The sequence below is a fragment of the Panthera leo genome, chromosome B2 (genome assembly GCF_018350215.1).
Source record: "Panthera leo isolate Ple1 chromosome B2, P.leo_Ple1_pat1.1, whole genome shotgun sequence".
Lineage (NCBI taxonomy): Eukaryota > Metazoa > Chordata > Mammalia > Carnivora > Felidae > Panthera > Panthera leo.
Genome location: NC_056683.1, coordinates 121,169,498 through 121,193,015, shown reverse-complemented (window position 1 = coordinate 121,193,015; position 23,518 = coordinate 121,169,498). Strand labels below are relative to the sequence as shown.

General features: G+C 37.1%; 1 protein-coding gene across 4 annotated transcripts in view; it reads left to right on the top strand.

Moving 5' to 3' along the window:
• The window catches only part of HBS1L (HBS1 like translational GTPase), an 86,569-nt gene extending 63,541 nt beyond the window's left edge, over positions 1-23,028 (top strand). For all 4 annotated transcript variants that reach the window (XM_042939888.1, XM_042939892.1, XM_042939891.1 and 1 more), the window contains 10 exons: positions 300-446; positions 2,711-2,785; positions 3,538-3,655; positions 4,057-4,125; positions 6,878-6,982; positions 10,520-10,610; positions 11,044-11,152; positions 17,645-17,745; positions 20,621-20,765; positions 22,360-23,028. In XM_042939888.1, coding sequence (XP_042795822.1) covers positions 300-446; positions 2,711-2,785; positions 3,538-3,655; positions 4,057-4,125; positions 6,878-6,982; positions 10,520-10,610; positions 11,044-11,152; positions 17,645-17,745; positions 20,621-20,765; positions 22,360-22,371 — 972 coding nt within the window. In that variant the 3' untranslated portion in view covers positions 22,372-23,028. The remainder of the gene's footprint in view (positions 1-299; positions 447-2,710; positions 2,786-3,537; positions 3,656-4,056; positions 4,126-6,877; positions 6,983-10,519; positions 10,611-11,043; positions 11,153-17,644; positions 17,746-20,620; positions 20,766-22,359) is intronic.
• Positions 23,029-23,518: the final 490 nt, after the last annotated feature.

The window sequence follows — 23,518 nt, the reverse complement described above, 5'->3', positions numbered from 1 at the left end:
TTCCCTCCTTTGTCTAGATATTTTAATTGTTATATAATCAAATATGGGAATTTTTAAATTCTTTGTATCGTTATTTTTGGCCACATGCTAGTTTTTTTAATATTTAAGTTTTAATCCATCTATGTAATTCTTTCGTTTGATTTGCTTTAGGGTTTGGTGTCAGGTTAGAGTCTGCCATTAAAATCTGACCACAATTAAAAAAAATAAATAAAATCTGACCACAACTAATTGACTAATTTGTCCTTTGAATTAAAATGCTGTGACATTATTTCTAATTTTGATTATTTCTTTTTTCTTAGGCGGATGTAGCCATTTTAGTTGTAGACGCCAGCAGGGGAGAGTTTGAAGCTGGATTTGAGACCGGGGGACAGACACGAGAACATGGCCTCTTGGTTCGTTCTCTTGGAGTAACTCAGCTTGCGGTTGCAGTCAATAAGATGGATCAGGTATTTGAAGGCGACTGAGAATTCATTGTAGACGTTAACTAAAATGTTCTTCTGCCGTATCGATGACCTCGGATGTGGCTAGTGTACATCTTACTAGTTTGGTTACCATAGTTAAAAAAAACGCACGATCCTGGTATTAAATAAATGAAATACTAGTGATTTTTAAGCAAGAAGATGTCTTCTCATTTTCGGAGATAATTTTAAAAAGTTAAGTTTTTAAAATTGTTTTTGGTTAAAATAATACACAATGAATTTAGTGTAAAGAAACCCAAAATAACCCATATTTCCAACTCTCTTTTTTTCCCCAAAATCTTTTAACTTTTCGTTTTGTGCATCCATCCAGTTTATTTTTATAGATGAAAATATTTTTCTTCATAACATCGTGTTATTTTTGTTAGCTCCTTTTTAAAAAAATTGATAATGTTCTTGTGCATGTTTCTAAGTAATTAATTTTTGTATAAACAGCTTGTTTTTATAGCTTTATTCTAGTCTATTTTAAAAAAATACTATAACTTGTTCAAATAATCCCCGACTTTTGAATATTTCCGTGTGTGTGTGTGTGTGTGTGTGTGTGTGTGTAGTGTATTTAGAAATTGTTTATTTTATGAAAATGTTTGGGCCTACGGGCATATGCATTTTTAAGACTTGCTATGTATGATCAAAATGCCTTCAAGAAATCTTCTGGTATTTACTCTTGGCACATATGGTGTAGTCATTTTCCCAAACTCTTATCAACACTGCTGTTATTAAATGATTATTTTCTAATTTGATATGCCAAACATATTTATTTATTTATTTATTTATTTATTTATTTATTTATTTAATCTTTATTTATTTTTGAGAGAGAGACAGTATGAGCAGGGGAGGAGCAGACAAATAGGGAGACACAGAATCCTAAGCAGGCTCCAGGCCCTGAGCTGTCAGCACAGAGCCTGACGCGGGGCTCGAACTCATGAACTGCAAGATCATGACCTGAGCTGAAGTCAGATGCTCAACTGACTGAGCCACCCAGGCGCTCCTAAATTTATTTTAATGCTTTTTTTTTTTTTTTTTTAAATGTTTTTGAGAGACTGAGAGAGCACAAGCAGGGGACAGGCAGACAGAGAAGGAGAAAGAGAATCCGAAGCAGCCTCCAGGTTCTGGGCTGTCGGCACAGAGCCTGACACGGAATTCGAACCCACAAACCTTGAGATCATGAGCTGAGCTGAAGTCAGACGCTTAACCAACTGAGCCACCCAGGCACTGCCAAACATGTTTTTTGTTTTTTAACCTACTCTTTAGTGAATGTTAATAATATTTAAATATACTTTGTATATTTATTAACCATTTATGGTTTTATTTTGGGAATTATTTATATAATTTGCTTATTTTTGAAACATTTTTTTCTTACTGATTTTTATGTATAATTTACTTATATAGATATTAATCCTTTATCTTGTCTTAGGTATTTTTCCCAGTTATTTTACTTTTCAACTTATTTATGGTTTATTTTTGACATATAGTCAAGTTTATAAGCATATTTTTTTTTTTTATTCTTTATGCTTAGGTATTTTCTTACCTTGGGATCAGATACTTACTTACAATTTTCTACATGGTTCTTTTACAGTATTATTGTTACACATACTTTTTATTTTTCCCAGTGTTTTAGTACGAAAATTTTCAAATGTAAAGATTAGGAAAAAAATAGTGGAGAGAGTTTTACGATAAATACCATACTATACCCTCTACTTAAGATTCTCCTACTTACTGATCTCATCTTTGTCTTATCTACCCCTGTGTCTCCCTATTAATTCATCTTATTTTGACAAGAATTTCCAAGTAAGTTACACACGTTGTTACACTTACCTCTAAATACTACAGCATGCATATTGTTAGATAGAGTTCATATAACATACATTTTTAGTCTATTTGGCTTGCGGTGGGGGTGCATCAGTAATTTTATTTTACATCAGCAGTTGGTCTGAGCATAACTTAATGAATCCTTCACTCTGTCTCCCCAAATTTGAAATCACTTATAGCTATATACAAAAAATTCTATATGTCTTGCAGTTTCTTTCTAGGTTTTCTGTTGTAGGGAAAGTTATTTTTAGATCATATTAATAGTAAGATCTGATATTCCAAGTTTAAATTTTAATAGATTTCATATTTAATAGATTTTATATTTTTATTTTGTAGTCTTGACTTTTTAATATTTTGTTGCAGAAATTTAAATTTTATTTATAGCATAATCTGAAGCATAGTTTTAAAAATTGAATCTTTGTCAGGTTAATTGGCAACAAGAAAGGTTTCAAGAGATTACTGGAAAACTTGGGCACTTTCTTAAACAAGCGGGTTTTAAGGTAAGATAAATTTAAATTTATTTGGTACCTTAAGTCTCATTTTACTGATTGCTCTTGTCTTATTAAGTATGTTTAATTCTGTTTGTTTTTATTTCTGCCTGGTCTTTTGTATATCTTATATTCTTAGGATTACTTTGCCTTAGAAAATTGCACATATTTTATAACTTGGCTTGGATTTAACATAAGTAAAAGACTTTTCTCCAGCTATTAAATTAGGTGGATAGGTTTAGGGAGGTACCAGAGGAGTGGAAACCACACTTCCACTGCAGTGGAAACTAGTGGAGAGGAATTTCTCTAGCAAAGCGTTTGTTGCCCAACAAAAGTGCTTGAGTGTTTTGAACAAATTTGTAAGTTTCTTACAAAAATCAAAAAAGTTGAAAACTGTTGGATCAGATAACTTCAAGGCTGTAGTTCTGTGATTTCTATTACTAAATGTTTGAGTGAGAAAGAGCCAGTGCAGGCAGGGGAGGGGTAGAGAGAGAGGGGGGGAGAAAGAATCCCAAGCAGGCTGTGCACTGTCAGCACAGAGCCCATCGCGGGGCTTGGTCCCACAAACTGTGAGATAAGACCTGAGCCAAAATCATTTGAGCCAAAGGACATTTAAGTGACTGAGCCACTCAGGTGCCCCTCTATTACTTTTTAAAAAGTATGTTGTTGCTTTTACAAACTTGGTGCAGCATGGTAATGGTGGGTCTCTTACCTTTTGAAAACAGTGTTGTATTAAGTTTCATATATTCAATCTTTTTTAATAGGAGAGTGATGTAGCTTTCATCCCTACAAGTGGTCTCAGTGGTGAAAATCTAATCACAAGATCTCAATCAAGTGAACTCACAAAATGGTATAAAGGACTATGTTTATTAGAACAAATTGGTAAGAATTTAGTACATTATAAGCTTGATGTTGTCATTTAGAGTTCTGGATGGGAGACAAGTGATGTGTGTGAAAAAGCATAGGTTTTATAGTCAGAAGAGCTAGAGTAGTAGTTTTGAAATCCTCTGCAGTATTTCAACTAAATTTCAACTCCATTTCCCTTATTTAATTACTGAGGTTCGTGCCTACCTAACCAATAGATGGTTGTTGACATTAAATGAGATAACGTATATGAAAACATTTCATAAACCACAAAATGCTAGATGAATGAGAGTCAATTTGCTATTAGTAAGTATAAAAGAAAATTATTTTCTAGGAGACATGGGATGACAATGGGCCGACTAGACCTGAGTCAAGAATTACTTTTAAATTAAACCTTGGTTTTTACCATTTTTTTCCAGATTCCTTCAAACCGCCTCAGAGATCTGTTGATAAGCCTTTTAGATTATGTGTATCTGATGTTTTCAAAGGTAAGCGCTGCCTCCCTGGTTCTTCTTTAGTACGGTCCCTGCTTTTCCATTTTTCCCCTGACCTCTTTTCTTAGACGAAATCATTGCATTGTCTTCATATTCCCCCTTCTTTATGCCAGCGTAAGGATCAAGGCCCAATAAATCTTGAAGTGCATAGTTCTAGTTATTTAATGCCCCTCCCCAGAAAAATCTTCAGTTTACTTCACCTTACATCGTTTCCTCAGCTCATACTCTTCTTCCAGGTGTGAAATCTCTTGCCCTTTATCTTTCTAGCCTCATGGTTTTTTTTTCCCTCTCAATAGATCTTTTTAGTTTCTGTATCCTTCAACCAAACTGGATTGTTCACTATTTCTTAACCAATACAGAATCTTTGTTACCACTATGTCTTTCTCTTTTCTTGCCCATTTCGTACCTATCTGTAGCAGAGTCTGGGTCCAATCAGGAGAAAGATACCATCCATAGCTGAAAAGAGAAGTTTGAGACAAAGAATTATTAATATGATAAAAGAGTGATTATAAGATGTAAGGAAACTCTATATGGTACCAGAGGGCTGAGGAAGAGGATGCAAGGAAGGGCAAACTTAGAAGGCCATGTTGGAGAACGTGTTGTATTAAATAAATACCCAAGAATACATCCAGTTTAATGTGTACAAAACCCTATTTCGAAAACTATAAAATAGAAATGAAATAAAAGATATTAATAAATGGAAGGGTATAACGTAATTGTTGGAATAATCATTACAGTAAAGATGTCAGTGGTCTCCCAAATCGCCATTATCATGGAATAGGCAGTGCAGAATGGATTTCGAACTGAGCAGCAATAATTTGGTAACTGATGGGCTCACCCATCATGTACCCTAAGGTGTCCTTCTGTGTTCTCAGTATCTTCTGTCAGTGTATTGTTCAGTCAGTAGTGTAATTGTTTCTGTGCTTTTTATTGAACTTAGATTGTGGAGTCCTTAAGGGCCAGTACTGTCTCTTCTGTATCTTTATCTGCAGGACCTAGCTCAGTGCAGACTAGTGCCTCCCACGTATACATGCTTAATAATTGTTTAATAAATGAAGGTGCTTCCCAAAAAATCATTCAGTGAAATTAAAATGAATCATTATTATTACTAGCTTTCCACATTCTAGTAGCAGAAGAAATACCGGTAATGCTTTTTAAAATGCCTGTTATCTCTTTAACACACAGAATACAAAAATAGTGTTTTGAATAACAGTGTTTGCTAACTCTACCTCTTTACCTGCTATTCTCTCTCTCTTCTCAGGCTGCTTCCTGGCTTCTGCCTACACTACTCCCCCTTAGCATGTTCCCGCTGAGGTTACCAAATGACCCTTTGGTTGCCACAGTCCCTACAGAGTTTTCAGTTCTGTCTTTCATCTTACTTGAATTTGGCATTACTTCTGAAGCTGGTAGCCATATCCGCCTTGAAACTTTTCTCCCTTGGTTTCTGTGACCCACTTTCTCTTACTGTCCTGTCCATTTCTCAGACCTCTCTGTATCTTCTCTGTGGGCTCCTCTTTTTCTGACTCCTAACTGATGTTCTGCCTCAGTCTTTTTCTTACTTGACGTGCTGTTTTCAGACAGACATCCATGACTCATCTACCTCCTGTGTCTTGATGCTTCCCAAGTCAGTATCTCCAACCCAAACCTGTTCTCACTTTCCGGATACATGTGGTAACTGCTACTGGACATCTCCACAGGGAGTGTGCTCCCAGGGTCCCATTCTCATGGAATTTGATGTGATTGGTGCCCCCTGGAATGCATTGTCTCCACCTGTATGTCTGGTAGGCACTTCAGATTCACCAAGGCTAAAATGGATCTTGTTCCTTAATTTCCTATCTCACATTTGATGCACCATCATCTTAGACTTCCCCTTTTTGCCTTTATCCCTCTTCTACCTCATCACCTTCAATCTGTCATAACTTATTCCCAAATTCTTGAGTTTGCTTCCAGTCTGCAGTCAGTCTCCCCTCCTCTCTGACACCGAAATACCATCATGTTACTTCTCTGTTCACATTTCTTTACCGGCTTCCTATTCCTTCACTGAAGATGAAATTCAAGCCCTGAGTATGATTTATGAGGTCCCTTTATTGTTTGCCCTTTGCCTCCCCCTGTTGCCTCATGTGGTGCCATAAGCATTCCTTATACGTGACACACGGGTCTTCGTACATCTCACATTTGGTTATGACTCTGCCTTTGCTTATATAGTATCCTGGGTCATTGGTGTTTTCCTTCTTTCCCTCCCCATATACACAAGGACCTTATAAACTCTTGTTCTTTCCCCGAGTGCCCAGCTAACGTGCAGTCATTCCCCCTCATCATGAATTCTTCGGTGTACCTCTTTCTGTTTTCATTGTACATCCTAAGTTATACTTGTCTCTGGACAGTGTAATTGTTTTTGTCTTTCTCTTCACTAGAGTAAAACCCCTTTACAGGTAGGGACTTATATTTTCATCTCTTTATTCCTAGAGGCTAGCACATTGCTTGGTACTTGGTAAACACTAAATATTTGAAAGAGGAATGAATCTCCCTTTTTGTAACATGAATATTTTTATTTGTAAGAAGATATAGAGTAGAATGTGGTATGTCTTATTTAGTAGATAATGTTACAAATTCTGAAATGATCATTGCTAAATGTTCATTGAACTACTAGTTTTATATAACCTACTAGGGAACAAAACGTAGCTAACAGCTTGAATCATTAGATAACGTGGCTACATGAGTTGTAAGATTTGGGTGTATTTTGCAGATCAAGGATCTGGATTTTGTGTAACTGGTAAAATTGAAGCTGGCTATATCCAGACCGGTGACCGACTACTAGCAATGCCTCCTAATGAAACTTGTACTGCGAAAGGTATTCCTCTGCAAGATTCTTTTGCTGAAAACCTTTAAGTTGAGACAGCAGATTTTTAAAAGTAGTTTAGTTATTAACTCCTAAGTAAATAACCTCTTAGTGAAATTGTAACTGACTGTCAAAATGATACTAACTGTTGAAGATAAAAATGTGAAAACATTAAACGATTTTTTCTGTTGTGACTATGTGTGTATAAATGTACACAGAACATTCTAACTGTGGTAGCATTTCTTTTTTTTTTTTTTTTTTTCCTGACACTGATTCTAAAAGCCTGGTTAGGATCTAACCAGATGTATAGACACCTGACAGATACATTGAAAATAGTATTCAGCAGCAGAAATTAAATTTAACCCCATCCTGGCACTAAACAGTCAGTAACTAGTTGTTTTGAAATTTGTATTTCAGAATTACTATCAGTTAACAGTTTAATCATGCTTATACCAAAAAAAAATTGTTTTTTGCAGAAAGACCTAAGAAAATAAGATGCAAATGCAGAGAATCCTAATGTTAAAAAGAGAAATTGAGCTAACGTGCCAGAATTACTGCTTTCCCACATGTAATATGTGACCTTTCACACTGACCAATAACTATTTCTATTTTCTAATCTTTTGACTTTACAAGTGTACTTGTTGTTCTGAATTCTGCTTAAAAGTTTATAATTCTGTACTTACCTTAATCTAGTTTCCAGCTAAGCCTCCAACTTCAACATAGACCTGACATTCTGATTTATACTTCAAAGTAACAATTTATAGCAATTTTAAATTACAGTATACTGAGAATGTTAAAAGTTGTTAAATTTCAGTACTTTTCTCTGTTACTCTTATTATAGTTTATATCCAGAGTTGTACCTGACTGGATGATAAATTTGAATGTACATTTTTAAAAATTAATTTGCTTACTTTAAAAGCAGATTTCTTAGAATCTAAGAAATTAATGAATATCTGTTTAGGTAACAATTTAGAACAAATTTAAAGATGAATAGGGGAATGAAAGCCAAAGTTATTTCCATTTTGCTTCTTTCTTTCTGCTGGTTTAGGGATCATGAAAATTCTATTTAGATGACAAGTAATGCACGCTTTTTTAAAAAGAATCCTTTTCCATTGATCTATTATTTGCAAGTTCAGATCTCTTACTGTTTTTTAAAGTGATCAAGAGCAACAACACTTTTGAAATACTAATTTCTTTGTAGGTTAATGAGCTTTTTTGAGATAGGAAGTTTTAAAATAATCAACAGACATGAATTAAAACTAAAACCATGGTCCTAAAATTATCATGGACCTTACAGACTGGCTCTTTTGTGACCTCCAGAATCATAATTTACATCTGTAAGTCCCACATTCTTTCCCTCTCTTCTTCCTGTCCCTTCCCCACCAGAAAAACTCTAATCATTTATCTTTAATCTTAAAGGAAAGCTGTGTAAGAAGTACCTGAGATCATACCCTACTCCTTGATGGCTACTCTTGTAACCCAACTTGGAGGTTCTCAGTCCTCAATTTCTTTTCTTTTTTTTTTTTTTTGGAATTTTTATTTATTTTTGAGAGAGAGAGAGTGTGAGCAAAGGGAGGGCCAGAGAGAGTAGGAGACACAGAATCCAGAGCAGGCTCCAGGCTCTGAGCTGTCAGCACGGAGTTTGATGCAGGGCTCAAACTCAGGAACTGTGGGAATCATGACCTGAGCTGACGTCAGGTGCTTAACTGACTGAACCACCCAGGCGCCCCTCAGTCCTCAATTTCTAGCTCCGTTGCTTTTGCTTGATTTACTTAATTGTTCAGTGCACCCTTCTATCTCAACAGTTCTATCACTAACCAGTAACATCTCCTAAAAAGAGAGAAGTGACTAAATCTGCTACCAAGAAATGGAAGTTCTAAATTGTGTTTTCATTTTATTAACACATCGAGTTTTTGGAGTGTTAAAAAAGTACTACTTTGTGTGATGTCTGTCTCATGAAGAAGGTCCTTAAGAAGATGAGTATCATATATAGGACAGTGTAACATATTTGGAGGGAGAAAATCAGATTATAGATTGCCTCTACAAAATTTTATATTGCGAATTAAAATTCTAGTATGAGAGCTCTTCAAAATCCTGAACTAAAGGCAATCTCTTTGTAAGTGGCCAGCTCCTGCCTTCAGTTCCACATTTCATAACAAAAATCAGATGTGATCACTTTAAGTTTACATTTAAAAAAACCTTTTTTTTTAATGTTTATTTATTTTTGAGACAGAGACAGAGCATGAACGGGGGAGGGTCAGAGAGAGAGGGAGACACAGAATCCAAAGCAGGCTCCAGGCTCTGAGCTGTCAGCACAGAGCCCGGTGCGGGGCTCTAACTCACGGACCATGATACCATGACCTGAGCTGAAGTTGGACACTTAACCGACTGAGCCACCCAGGTGCCCCCCCAACCTTTTTTTAAAATTTTTTTTTAATAAGTTTACATTTAAAAACTAAATTTAATTAGTTGAAAATTTAACAAACATTCCTTAATATTATAATTGTTAAGTTTTTGGAGTCAAGAACCTCTTTGATGCCTTGATAAAAGTTATGGCTCCTCCCAGACTAATGCAGGTATATACATACATAAAAATTTCAAATAAAACTCTAGGTTGTCTCAGAGCTTTTAAAGTTGTCTTTGAACTCATAAAAAGTCTAAAAGAAACTTAAGAGTTTCTTAAGTGTATGCTACATGGGAAAAAAATAGTATTTTGAGAAAGATATGGGTGAGTTATCATTTACTAAAAATATGTCCATCAAGAACTATTTCACAGTGGTTGGCCTATGCACTGTCTTCATCAAAAGGTTCAAGTTCTAGTGGAAAGGAGCTTACTATTAGCCCATTAATTTGCCCCATAGAATCAGAAAATATGAGATACCTTTTAATAGCTTTTGAATAAGGTAGTGGAGTAATGCCCTTTGTAATTGTTCTCCAGGATTATCCCTCGGTAATAAAGGTGTATAGCAACACCTGGGATCATTTTTAAATTAAATTTCCTTACACTTTTCTTATAACCAGTTAGCATTGTGGATCTCTCTCTCTTTCTGGGAAGCATTTCTTTTGAGCCAGGAATAGTGAAGGGGCCTGTCAAGAGTACCATCTGACTGAGCACTGATGCCCTAAGGGTTACTGGACACCTCCCCTAGTCCCATATTTTATGTTATTAAGTGATTTGAACTGCGTTATTATGCCCGCATCTATTAATATAAGAGAACTGTTTGAATGGGGGCATGTTTAATAGCTGTATAAATGAGTTATAAAATGAATTGTATAAATGAGTTTTAAAACCTTGATTAAATAAGCAGAAATCAGCCTTTTTTGGACAAATACAAGTCACTTTATGTTTAGGGTGGTGTTCTAGAAGAGTCAAGTCTAGAGGAAGTGTGTTTTCCTCAACGCTCACAGTTACACTTCTCATTCTCAATCCATTCATATTGAAAATGATGAGTAGTGACTGATGAGGCATAAATCAGCCAAGCTCTCTTGGTTGTTATGGTTTGATATTGAGGTGTTTCACTGTATGCTTTGGTTCTTACTCATTTCCAGGAATCACTCTGCATGATGAACCTGTTGATTGGGCGGCGGCAGGTGATCATGTTAGTCTTACGCTGGTTGGCATGGATATCATCAAGATCAAGTGAGTGAGAAAATGAGTTTAAGCGACCCTTATTTTGGATGTAGGACCTCAAAACATAGATTTTGCAACTCACCTACTGAACTGAAAGAATGAGTATTAATTTCGAATTTCATTTGGCCAAAAATAGGCACTTGTAGAAATGTAAAAATGATGAGCAAAATCTGCTTAAAACTGAAATTAATACATGTCAGCACGTGTACTCAACACGTTCTTTGAGTGAAAGCTGTAACGTATGAAAATGGTGGAAGGTTAATAATGGTATAAGCTTTGCCTTAACCCAGAAGGGAGTATTTAGAAAAGTCCCCAATTTACTTGATTGTTTTATTTGTAAATGGTTTTAGAGATACTCCTATTTGATGTGTATTTATTTGTTCTTCAAGTACCTTCTCTCCCCCCTCCCCCCCACCCCGTCTCTGTTTTTTTTCTGTTACAGTGTTGGCTGCATATTCTGTGGCCCCAAAGAACCCATTAAAGCTTGCACTCGTTTCAGAGCTCGGATCCTCATCTTTAATATTGAAATTCCTATCACTAAAGGATTTCCTGTAAGTTTCAAAATGTTTGTTATTGTTTTTATAAATTTAAAGTAACTTCATCTTAAAAAGTGTAACTTACTTTACAAGCGAGAATGCTATTATAGTTATTTTCAGCTAACCTCTTTCTACCCTAATCCAGAAAAACATGAAATTAGACTTTGAAAGTCATTTGCATTTTTTCATTTTGGTCCTTGAGTCTGATGATTTTTTCAGGGAGGCATTAAAAAGAAATTTTGTAATCAACAGGATACAAAGTAAGGATAATAGTAAAATTCATTTAGGGAAAATGGTTGATGTTTTTTACTGTGTTCTAGAGGCTACCTGACTAATCTTAGATTATGTCTTCTGTTCTGGTTTTAATATGCTTATTTATAGTGTTTTTGATTATAAAAGTAACACATTATTATAGAAAACTTTGGAAAACACACACATAAAAGATAAGAATACTCTGTAATTGCATACTACATAAATATCTCTACACTTTACATTTAGTGTATTTTTATGTGTGCGTGTTGTCCACCCATTGGTATTTATGAATACGTTCTGGGGATGCTTGACACAGGGTTAACTTTAATTGGGCTGAAGCAACACATTTAGACCCTGCAGGCTGTGAGGTTTGTTTGTAGGTTATCATTTACCAGCATCATCTGAACATGCACATTTATGGGAAGGAGAGGAGTTTTTCTACTCTAATATTACTTGGCCAGAAGATACACTGCCTGTGAATTGCATGGGTTTCTTCTTTTATGCGTAATTTTTTTTCAGATGTTTGGGGCCATCCTGTGTTTAGAGTTTGATACTTTGCTTTTGCCACTTAACAGATGAAGTTTTTCCTATTAGACTTTTTTTTTTCTTTCTTGGTCAGCTCATATAGTACAGATTTGCACGACAATAAAATATTTAGTGGAATTAAATGGCTTGCCTTTGAAAATATAAACAGATCGTTTTCAGCATTTAATGCATCTTTGAAATAAAAATAAGACAGTAGTAGTAATTGACCTTTAAGCTCAGTTTAGTTAGTGATCATGTTTTAGAGGTTGGGAATAAATTTATTTAGCTTATTTAAATTCATTTTATACTTACACACCTTTGAAATAACCATGCACTTTGATTATAACTCTTTGTAATTATTGCTATGTAAATTTGGTCATATAAAAAATATAAGATACTGTTCAAGAATTTTAGTTTTAATCATATACCATTTCTCCCAAATGCTAAAAAAAGACTAAAATTGTTTCTCCAAAATAGTTGTTATAGTTGAAAATATTTAATTTTTAAATATTCAGAATTCTTCTTTAACAGGCAAGAAACTGTAGCTTAATTGCTGTGAATGAATGGCACTCGTTCTTAGAAAGCAGTATGTCCAGTGGGGAGAAACTGGAGAGGTTGGTTACGGCAAGTTTTTACTCATGCAGCAATAATTTTTGCCATTGGAGAGGTAGAGAGGTCAAGAGGTCAGTAGTTACTTTGAATAGTAATACTGTCTTCCTGTCTACAGTAGTTTCTTAAAAATAAGTATGAATTGAAAGTTTGTCCGTGTTCCTTTATGAAATTACACCGCGTATATTGATTCACGAATACGAGGATGAAATTTGTTTTCAGAATAAAACAGTCGTGTTTTGTCATTTAATCTGCCCCTTGTGGGAAGGAACCTTCAGTTTTTGTTTGTTGGTTTATTTGTTTTGTTTTTAAACCGAGAAGAGGCTTCCCAAGCAATTAAAATTTTGCTATTTGGGGACTCATTTCTTAACACTACATAAAGTATTTGTGTCTCTTTGTATGGTAAACTCTATTTAAGAAGAAAAATAGAAGAATGGGTTCGACTTTAACTAAACTTATGCTTTTTTACTGTAAAATATTTTGTAACATAAAATTTACCATTTTAATCGTTTTTAAGCGTACAGTTCAGTGGCGTTTAGTACACTCACGTTTTTGTGCGACCGTCAACACAACACCATCCATCACCACAACTTTTTCCTCACCCCCTACTGAACCTCTGTATCCTCTACACAAAAACTCCGTTACTCCTTCCCTTTTTCCCTTGGCAACCGCTATTCTACTTTCTTTCTTTATGAATTTGCCTATCTTACGTCCCTCATAAGTGGAATCATACGGTTTTGTCCTTTTGTGTCTGACTTACTTCATTTAGCATAATGTTTTCAGAGTTCATCAGTATTGTAGCACATGTCAGAATTTCATTTCTTTTTAAGGTTGAATAGTATGTGTATGCCATGTATCGTTTATCCGTTCATCCGTTGATGGACCTTGGGGTTGTTTCCATCTTTTGGCAATTGCGAATAATGCTTCCTTGAACATTGGCATACAAGTATCTGTTTGACCCCCCCCCCCCCCTTTCTTTTTTCTTCAGTTTTTTTGAGTGTGTATCTAAGAGTGGAATTGCTGGATCATGTGGTAATTCTGTGTTTAACTTTTTGAAGAACCGCCAGACTATTTTTCATAGTAGCCGCACCATTTTATGCTCTTTCTAGCAGTGTGCAAGTGGCCTCTTTTCTCCACTTCCTCACCAACACTGGGTAGTGTGTGTGTGTAAGGGGCGGGGGGGGGCGGTGTGGGTGATTTTTTTAAGCTTCTTTATTTTGAGAGAGAGAATCCAAACAGGCTCTGTGTGCCGTCTGCGCAAAGCCCGATGTGGGGCTCGAACTCACAAACCATGAGATCATGACCTGAGCCAAAAATCAAGAGTAGGATGCTTTTAACTGATAGGCAAACTAATGGTTGTGAAGTGAGTGGTATTTCATTGTGGTTTTGATTTGCATTTCCCCTAATGGTTAGTGATGTTGAGTATCTTTTCAGTACTTTATGTATTTTGGATATTAATCCCTTGTTAGATATGTGATTTGCAGATATTGTCTTCCATTCTGTGGGCTGTCGTTTTAATCTCTTAATAATGCTGTTTGATGTACAACAGTTTTTAATTTTGATGAGGTCCCATTTATCTTTTGTTGCCAATACTTCTGGTGTCATATATAAGAAATCATTGCCAGATTCAACATCAAGGAAACTTCCCTCTCTGTTTTCTTCTATGAGTTTCATAGTTTTCATTCTTTTGTTTGGGTCTTTGATCCATTTTGAATTAATTTTTGTACATGGGTAAAGTAAGGCTTCATCTTCGTTCTTTTGCATGTGGATTACCCAGTTTTCCCGGCACCATTTGTTGTAAGGACTGTCCTTTCCCTATTGAGTGGTCTTAGCTTTCTTGTTGTAAACTAATGGACCATATATGCCTTGATAGTTTTAAAATATAGGTCACCTGGAAGTGTAAGGAAAATGATAATTTGACTTATTTTACCACCTAACAGATGATGTAGCTCATTACAGTCTTATAAAACACTGCATAATTTTATTTTCCCAACCCCACATGAAGTAGAGTCCCAACCCTTATCTGAAACTCTTCAAGCTAGTGTGTTTCAGAGTTCAGAAATATTCAGATTATAGAAAGGTGATGTGATGCATGCATGTTATGTAAAACCCCTAACAGATGATGGGGCAACACCCTGTAAGCAAACATACTAGTAATTCTGCGTCACAGCTTGTCAATGCTAAGTAGAATAAATAAGGACTGTAAATTGCCTTACTTCAAGTCCTCTTTTGCTACTTAAGTGGGTTATCGCAGAATTAGGAACAACTTAGGTTTTCAGTCTTTTGGGTTTTTGAATTGCAGATAAGATCGTAGACTTGTGTTAGTGTTGTCTGCACTTCCAGGTGAGGAATTGGAGACTCGGGTGTGGTGACTGTCCGAATAATGAGTGATTAAGCCCGGACTCGTAGTCAGTACTTTTCACTTTGAGATCCTTTTCCTTTTACATTATGCTGCATACTGGTTTGAATTATAGATGACTTGGGTTATATGTAACATGAACTAAATGTTAATATAATATACAATTACTTTCCACTTACTTGGCATGTAGATTTTTTCACTCGTGTTCCGCAAGGGTTTTTTTTGTTTTTGTTTTTGTTTTGTTTTCCTGAGCTACTTACCTGTAAGATACTGTGGACATAAAACACACACACACACACACACAGACACACACGCACACACTGTACCCCAAACTGCTACGACCCATTCTTCATCCACCTCATTGGGTGGAACCCGCACATAGCTCACAGAAGTTAGAAGAAACTTAAGTGGGTTCGTGTGCCTCTGTTCTTTCAAATTTGGCGAGCCTTGGATGGAGACTGGTATTGATTTCTTAGTCACACCTGAGCCATGTAAGGGGCTTTCTGCTTATTTACCTGTTTGTTGCAAAAGAAATGTTTCTTAGATTTGTAGAACTACGTTTATGTTACACATTGGTGCTCTTTGACCCCTGACTGTGTCGGATACACAAATGTAACTTTACCATGTGTTGTGGAAGGTTTTTTCCCCTGGTAAGAGTTGGTCATTAAATTTTTCTGGAATGTTTCCAGTTTATAATGGTCAAATGCCATTGATAAAAAACAAAACAAAACAAAAACTAATTTGCCTTTGTAGAATAATGGAGGTTCGGTTGTGGCTTTAAAAAAAACAAAGAAACAAAACCACATGACTGATTTCTTCTTGCACGTGTTGTAGGTGTTCTTATTCCTTCATTCTTACATTTATTTCATAAATACTTACTGAGTGCTGGTTAAATGTCTGGTACTGGTATACATAGTTCCTTGTGTCACAGAGTTTATATTTACATGGGATGACAGACACTTAAAACAGCAGCTGCAATAAAAGTGAGAGGTTATGTCGTGGGATTAGGGGACCCAGAGGAAGGTGTCTAGCTCAGACTAGAGGTCAGGCTTCTTGCAGGAGGGGACGCTTCACGCTAAGAGGGTTGGAGTAGCATGAGTAGGAGTTAGCCCAGTGAGGCTGCACAGGTGGAGGCTGTGTTCTAGCCAGAGGCATCACGTGTGCAAAAGCCTAAAGCTTACAAAGGGCGTGGTACATGTAGGGAGTGGAAGCTCTGTGTGCCTGGAACGGAGAATGGAAGAGACGATGGAGAGAGATGAGGCTGGAGAAGTGAGGGTCACGTTGAGAAGGGCCTTGTGCCTAGTAGTGGAGTTAAAGTTTCCATGGTTTTAAAAAGCAAGGGTGTATCGTTAAATTTATCTTTTAGAAGATCAGTCTGGTAGATTCAAGAAGACTGGCGAAGGGAGGGACAAGAGTGGTGGCAGAGAGACCAGGAAGGAGCCTGCACTTTAATTCAGATGAGAGAGGATTGTCCTGGACTGAGGGCAGCATTGTCCTGGGGAGAGAAGTAGACAGAATAAACAAAGTGCTGGTTGAAAGACTTGGGTTTTTAGAAAGTTACAGAGTCCAGGATTGTGCATCCACAAGTCCCCCTTGTATTTCTCTTTTCTGAATGTGCCGTCCCAGCCAAGAAGTCCCATAGTAGAAGTGTCAGTGTTTTTTCAAGCAAACAGCATAAAATGGTCAGACCACTTAAACTTTGCCAGCTTTGCCACTTGCTGAGTATTTGGTCTTCCCACTATACCCAACTATAGACATATTGCACATTTAGTGCTTGTCATTTGAATGAGGATAGCCAGTGTAACTCTTACTCTAGTTGATCCCAGCATATAAAATTCACCTCTGAGGGGCGCCTGGGTGGCTCAGTCGGTTGAGTGTACAACTTCGGCTCAGGTCATGATCTCACAGCTCGTGAGTTTGAGCCCCGTGTCGGGCTCTGTGCTGACAGCTCGGAGCCTGGAGCCTCCTTCAGATTCTGTGTCTCCCTCTGTCTCTGCCCCTAACCCACTCACGTTCTGTCTGTGTCTCTCTCAAAAATAAACATACATTAAAAAAAAAATTAAAATTCACCTCTGAAACATATCACCATGGCCACATTAAGTTGCTTAACCTTTTTGATATTAAACTTCCTTACATATAAAACACGAACAATAATAGCTGAAATTTAAGATCATCAATTAACTGAATAGTCAGCACTTCAAAATAACATTATCTGATTTTTCTCATTGATAAGGAACCTGAGGCTGGAGGTGTTGGGGATAAAGGGCTTTAAAAGGACTTGCCCCAGATCACACACTTGGAAAGTGTAGAGTCAGGCCTGAGTTCGAAGACTGTCTAATAAAGTCCTATATAATATTTTATTCTCATTATCCAACAATGAATACATTAACTACTGCTGAATATCACATGATCCCCCTTCCCTCATTTTTGTGATGGAACAGTTTGCATCTGATGAACATCTATACCAGGCACTGTCTCTGATCTTGTTCAGTTCTCATCACGACCCTGTAAGGAAGGTTGTGTGATCTACTAAGGTTCGTTAAGTTAGTGGAGGAGAGACTCGAACTAGCTCCTGTGACCTTTTTCCCTTAGTAAGTGAAGGAACACCCTGATCGGAATGGTAGGACTTAGGAAGCAGCTGGAGACCCCGAAAGCTTCCGGCAGGAGTGCCGAGTGCATTCATATGGTGGAATGTGACACCAGGATAAACAGCCGCGGGTGCACGATAAAGAGTGTTTTGACAGGACCATTTTTTGTTTCAGGTGCTGTTACACTACCAGACTGTCAGTGAGCCTGCCGTTATTAAACGATTGATTAGCGTCTTAAACAAAAGCACGGGTGAAGTCACAAAGAAGAAGCCAAAGTGAGTATTTTAAAATTTAGCAAAGGGGTGCCTGGGTGGCTCAGGCGGTTGGGCGTCCGGCTTTGGCTCAGGTCATGATCTCACTGTCCGTGGGTTCGAGCCCTGCCTTGAGCTCTGTGCTGACAGCTCAGAGCCTGGAGCCTACTTCGGATTCTGTGTCTCCCTCTCTCTCCGCCCCTCCCCTGCTCAAGCTCTGTCTCTGTCTCTCTCAAAAATAAATAAACATTTAAAAAAAACTAAAATTTAGCAAATTTTTTACTGATTAATTCATTTTGACAGTATTTCTCTTTGTGATAAATGAAATCTAAATCTAATTTTACTTGTTCCAGAAATCTTTCTTTGCGCAGACTAGATTAAAATAAACACAGATCATATATTTAAGCTTCCGTCTAGGTATGAGTGCCGCTAGATATAATTTCTGTTATGGATGGTGGCAGTGGGGTGTGGATTGTGACTAAAGATATTAATGTAAATTTGCATATATGTGTCAAGCCCTAGGTACTGATGATGTAAAAATAAAGGCACTTAAAAAAGTCCGTTCTACGTTTTAAAGAATGAATTTCGGTTATGCCTAGCCACCAGTTCCAGATTACGCCTGAGTGTTGCCCTTCACTTTCTTGTCGCCTCCTTAATGAGAAGCGTTCCGTACTTTAAGAATACTCCAGGCAAAAAGTGTATTGCATACCCTGTAGCTTCTAGTTTTTTTCCCACCCAGAATTTTTCTTTCTGTTCAGAATCCACATGGAGCTTTAAGCTGAGGTGATCACCACCATGTCGTTTCCCTCTTGATTATCGTTAATATCCAGGCCTCAATGGGGACAATTCCCTTTGGCTGGGACAAGGTTGGGATTTTTCAAAGGAAGCGCTTCCTGAGAACCTGAAGTTTTTTACCCTAATTCAACTAAAGGCTAACTAACCACAGTTTGGCTTGGCTGCTTTAGCTTTGGGGTTTTCCTCGTTTCAACCCTATGGGGAATCCCACCCAAAATCCCCTTTTTTTCAGTCTTTGGGTGTTCCTCCTCATTTGCACCTGGGTAAGAGGCCCAGAGGTGGTTAGTGGGCTAATAGGTAGGGTGCAAGTGGAAGTGAGTCTTCACTCTGCTCTATGCCCATGCCCGCTTCTCCATCAGTTAGGAAGAAAGAGTTACTTAATCTCTCTTTCGAAGATAGTTCCTTAATAGTTCTTTTTATTTTATTTTTTTAAGATGGATTTTAAAAATGTATTGAAATATGGTTGACATGCAGTTATATTAGTTTCAGGTGTACAGCATAGTGATTTGACAGTTCTGTGCATTATTCAGTGCTCACCACAGTATGTGTAGTCACTGATACTTCTTGAGGTTTAACCTGAGTCTTTAAAGTCCATGATGCCATAATGTCCTGAGAAGTGTGAATAATGGCGAACATCTGAATGACCGCTATTTCCTAGGCTCTCTCAGGACTGCTTTCACGTGGTTTATATTCTCAGCAACCTTACGAAGCACGTACTATTTCCCCCATTTTTCAGATAAGGAAGCTGAGGTTTAAAGAAGTTATAGAACATGTTCAAGGTCACAGAGCTAGCAAGGGGGCAGAGTCAGGAATTTAACCTAGTCAGCTGGTTCACATAAATTATAGTATTTTTGGCAGGATCCAGGTTGTTTGACCCACACAAGTGATTGGGAGAATTCTCAATCTAAAATTGACTCATCATATCTAATTCTGAATTTTCCCCTCCCTGCTTCTGCTCCCTGCTCAGTGATTCTGGGTTCTACTATATTCTCATATTAATTTTTCCTGGCACCTAATTTGTAGCCTTTCTCTTACTTTACACCAGGACCATTTGGTCTTTCCTTCCTTTCCACCGCTGGCAAATTAGACTTGATTGCTTCATATGGATGGAATCAAGCTTTCTAGAAACAACATTAAGTACAAGTTATGAATATATTAGATACTCTCCTTTCTAAGGAATGGGACTTTGGACTGAAATTGTCCAAAGCCAATTTTTGGAAATTTTGGAATACTTTTTTAAAAACTTTTTTGGCTTATTCTGTCTCTGAACTAATCTTTCAGAAGGAGAGTTTATAATTGCTGTTTTCTTTCTAGAACACATCAAAATTAAATTAGAGCATGTTATCAAAATTAAATTAGAGAACATTTTCAAAATATCCCCTTTTGGGATCTACTCTTCCCGTAAGTTTGGGAGGGCCCATTGCATGAGGATTTTTGTTTATATTTGTATGGAACTGTTTATATGAAGGCTCCTGCCCCACCCCGTTCATTTCCTACAGACATCATACGGTGGGAAAATCTTATGTCATTTTATTTTGAACCCTTGTTAAAGAATTATTATTCCTATGTGAGAAAAGAGAGAGGAGGGAAGGAAAGAGAGAGGTTTAGAATAGTCTGTTGGCACTAGGAGATTTTGTCCCCTTTATACATAACTTCCTAACACTTCGTCCCCCCAATTAGAATTTTATATTATGTTCCTCTTTTAAAATGAAAATTCTTTACTTTCTTTATTAGATATTGAACCTCTCAGTTGCATGAGGGAATGAAAGGAAGGCTTTGGTGGAGGGCCCTTGAGCATTTTAGGTTATAGGGTCCTTCAAGAGTTGTATTTGGAAGATTGGTAAAAAAATACACACACACACACACACACACACACACACACACACACGTATATGAAATGTAGCTAATATTTCTTAAATCTAGAATTATTCCTCTCATTTCTTTCAACTGACGCAGAAAAATTCAAAGGTATATATTTTCATTTTAAAAACTCTTTAAGTTTTTGAAAGTTGATCAAATGTGAAATATACATTTTTTGGTTCGTTACCGCATTATTCACCGCTGCGGGCTATCCGTGTCGTCCCCGCTCCCCCTGTCCTGACAGGTTGCTGACCAAAGGCCAGAACGCCTTGGTGGAGCTGCAGACGCAACGGCCGGTGGCGCTGGAGCTGTACAAAGACTTTAAGGAGCTGGGGAGGTTCATGCTGCGCTACGGAGGCTCCACCATCGCCGCGGGCGTGGTCACCGAGGTACCGTGAGGGTGGCTACCTGTCGTGGCGTCTCTTCTCTACCTGCTTTGTGAGAATGCTCACTGAGACTTTATGGCTTAAGGGGAACACAGTTACGGTATGAGAACAAGATTTTAAAATTTATGTTCAAGTCTTTTTACATGATGGCAAGAAAATGTGTGGTTTTAGAACTTTTCACAGTGAGACTTCCAAACTATCTTCCCCATGAGTGATATTGCTCAAAATTAAGGTAACTTTTGGGACGCCTGGGGTTGGCTCAGTCGGTTCAGTGTCCGATTCTTCATTTCGGCTCAGGTCATGATCCCAGGGTTCATAAGATCGAGCCCCCACGTGGGGCTCTGCGCTGGCATTGTCGAGCCTGCTTGGGATTCTCTCTCTCCCCCTGTCTCTGCCCTTCCCTTGCTTACACATGCTCTCTCTCTGTCTCTCTGTGTCAAAAATAAATAAACGTTTATTAAAAATTAAAATAAATTCGGGGCACCTGGCTGGCTCAGTGGATTAAGCATCTGACTTTGGCTCAGGTCACGATCTCACTGTTTGTTTGAGCCCCATGTTGGGTCTTTGCTAACACCTCAGAGCCTGGAGCCTGCTTCAGATTCTTTGTCTCCCCCCATCTCTGCCCCCCTCCTACTCCTTCACTGTCTCTCAGAAATAAATAAATGTTAAAAAAAATTTTTTTTAATTAAATTTGTTGAAAAATAGATTTGGAACTATGCAATCCAAATTATGAGAATACAGACTTTAAGAGTCCAATGAATTTGGGGGAAGTGATTTCATTTAATAGAAGAGCCATCATTATTGTTTTTTCTTTAAATAACTGGTTCTCAGTGTTCTTTGAAATGATTCATTCAGAAAGTTCAATTAATGTTAATGAAAGGGACCTATTGTATAATGTAAGGTGCAGTTGAATTTTGGAGAAAATAGCCAGAACTGGACCAGAGAACTTCAGTAATTTAAATGTTCTTCCACACAATCATGATTAATGTAAATCTTAGGAATATTATTTTTTTAAAGGGAACTTCATTACTTCATTTGATCGTTTTCCGCATGAAAGTTATTCAGTTCATCGAATGGAGTGTCTACTTTGAACATGGGGCTTTCTGTTGCATCCAAATCCAGTTATACTCGCATCCTGCAAAAGGCTTTGGAGTCCAGCTGCCCAAGTTTGTTACTACCCCACTGACTCCTAGCAGCACAAGCACATTTCTCCTTCAGTTTATTCACCTGTAAAAATGGGGTACAGGAACCTACCTCCCAGCGTCGTGAAGTGAAGGTCTACACAAAACACTTGGCACCGTAATTGGCATTCAGTAAATGTTATCTAATGCACTGTCAGCAATGTTACACATAATCCATCAAAGCATTCTTTCTAAAAGAGCATTCTAGAAATAAGACACAGTGTCTTGTGGAACATAATGGAGAGATTGTAGTAAATCTCAGAAATAGCATGACTGGGGAAGGGGAAAAGTTGCAGGAAAAAAGAAAAGTTTCATCTTGATATAATGATTATTTCACTGTCATTTTCCTTTTGTTGTTGTTCTTAAAATGTGAATGAATAAATTATAGCGCCTTTTTTTGTTTTTTTCTTTTACAGATAAAAGAATGATGGGTCAGAATTTCTACCATGTTTCCAAATGCAGTGAAATAGCTAACCTCTGTTTTAAAGAACCCAGTTGTTCAGTTAAAGGAACAATGTGCAATTGATATTTTTTTAAATGAGAGAGAAACTTAAAATGATATAATCAACTACAAAGAAGTATTAATCAGCACTCCTGCGAAAATTTCAAGTTGCCAAATGGCAAAGAAAGGCTAATATTGCACTTTCATTTAAGAAAACAACTTTCCCTTTGAAATGTTAGTGAATGGATTTACTTTGCTGAGGTTTATGGAAACTATCAGAAATATGTATTAGAAGATGTTCAGTCATCATGAAATGAACTCTACTTCCAGCCAAACCACAAAATGTTTACAGTGTTCTCTTTTGATTTTCAACTCTCCTGCGCACATTTTGATGGAAAATAAACTAAATTGGTTGTTGAGGTAGTTAATATTTGACCTGAGCAATTTTTGTTTTAGTTAACTCTAAGAAAAGATTTGCTGAAAGTTATAAAAGAGGTATTTTGTGTGGAGCATAAGAATGTTCTTCCTCCAACAATGAACTTTTGAAAGCTTAGTTTGGAATTAGTGGAACTGTCCCTGTAGGTAACCAAGAGATTATTTAAGGTGTAAAGCCAGCTAATAAATTGCCTTAGTTTGAGCATAACAGCAGATCGTGTTTTGTTTCTTAGAGTCTGTTTATGAGGTTCTCTACCACTCTTGCTAAAAATGACTTGGGGATTTTATGGGATCTTTTTCACCTAAGTTTCCCGACACATGAATTCCTTTTTTTTTTTTTTTTTTTCCCTAACAGATTAAATTTCAACTCCTCCATTTCTAACCATAAATTTATTTCTCCTGTTCTCTGTTTTAGGACATACATGATGACTTTATCTTGCATACTTTATAGACTGTAAGTCCCCTGTGAGTAAAGCCATGTTTTTCTTTAAAGTTGCAACAGCAAACTCCAAGGTAAATTTAGTTAACGGGTATTTGTTGTGCTGCCTCCTGAGTATAAGTCACTTTAGGGTAGAATTCATCCTCAGCTGGGCCTGGGACTCTGATCTGATGGACTGTATGATAAACCTTTTTATTGGGAAATAGTGTGATTTGTATATCGGTGGCTTACCTTGTGTGACAACATTTCTTTTATTCTG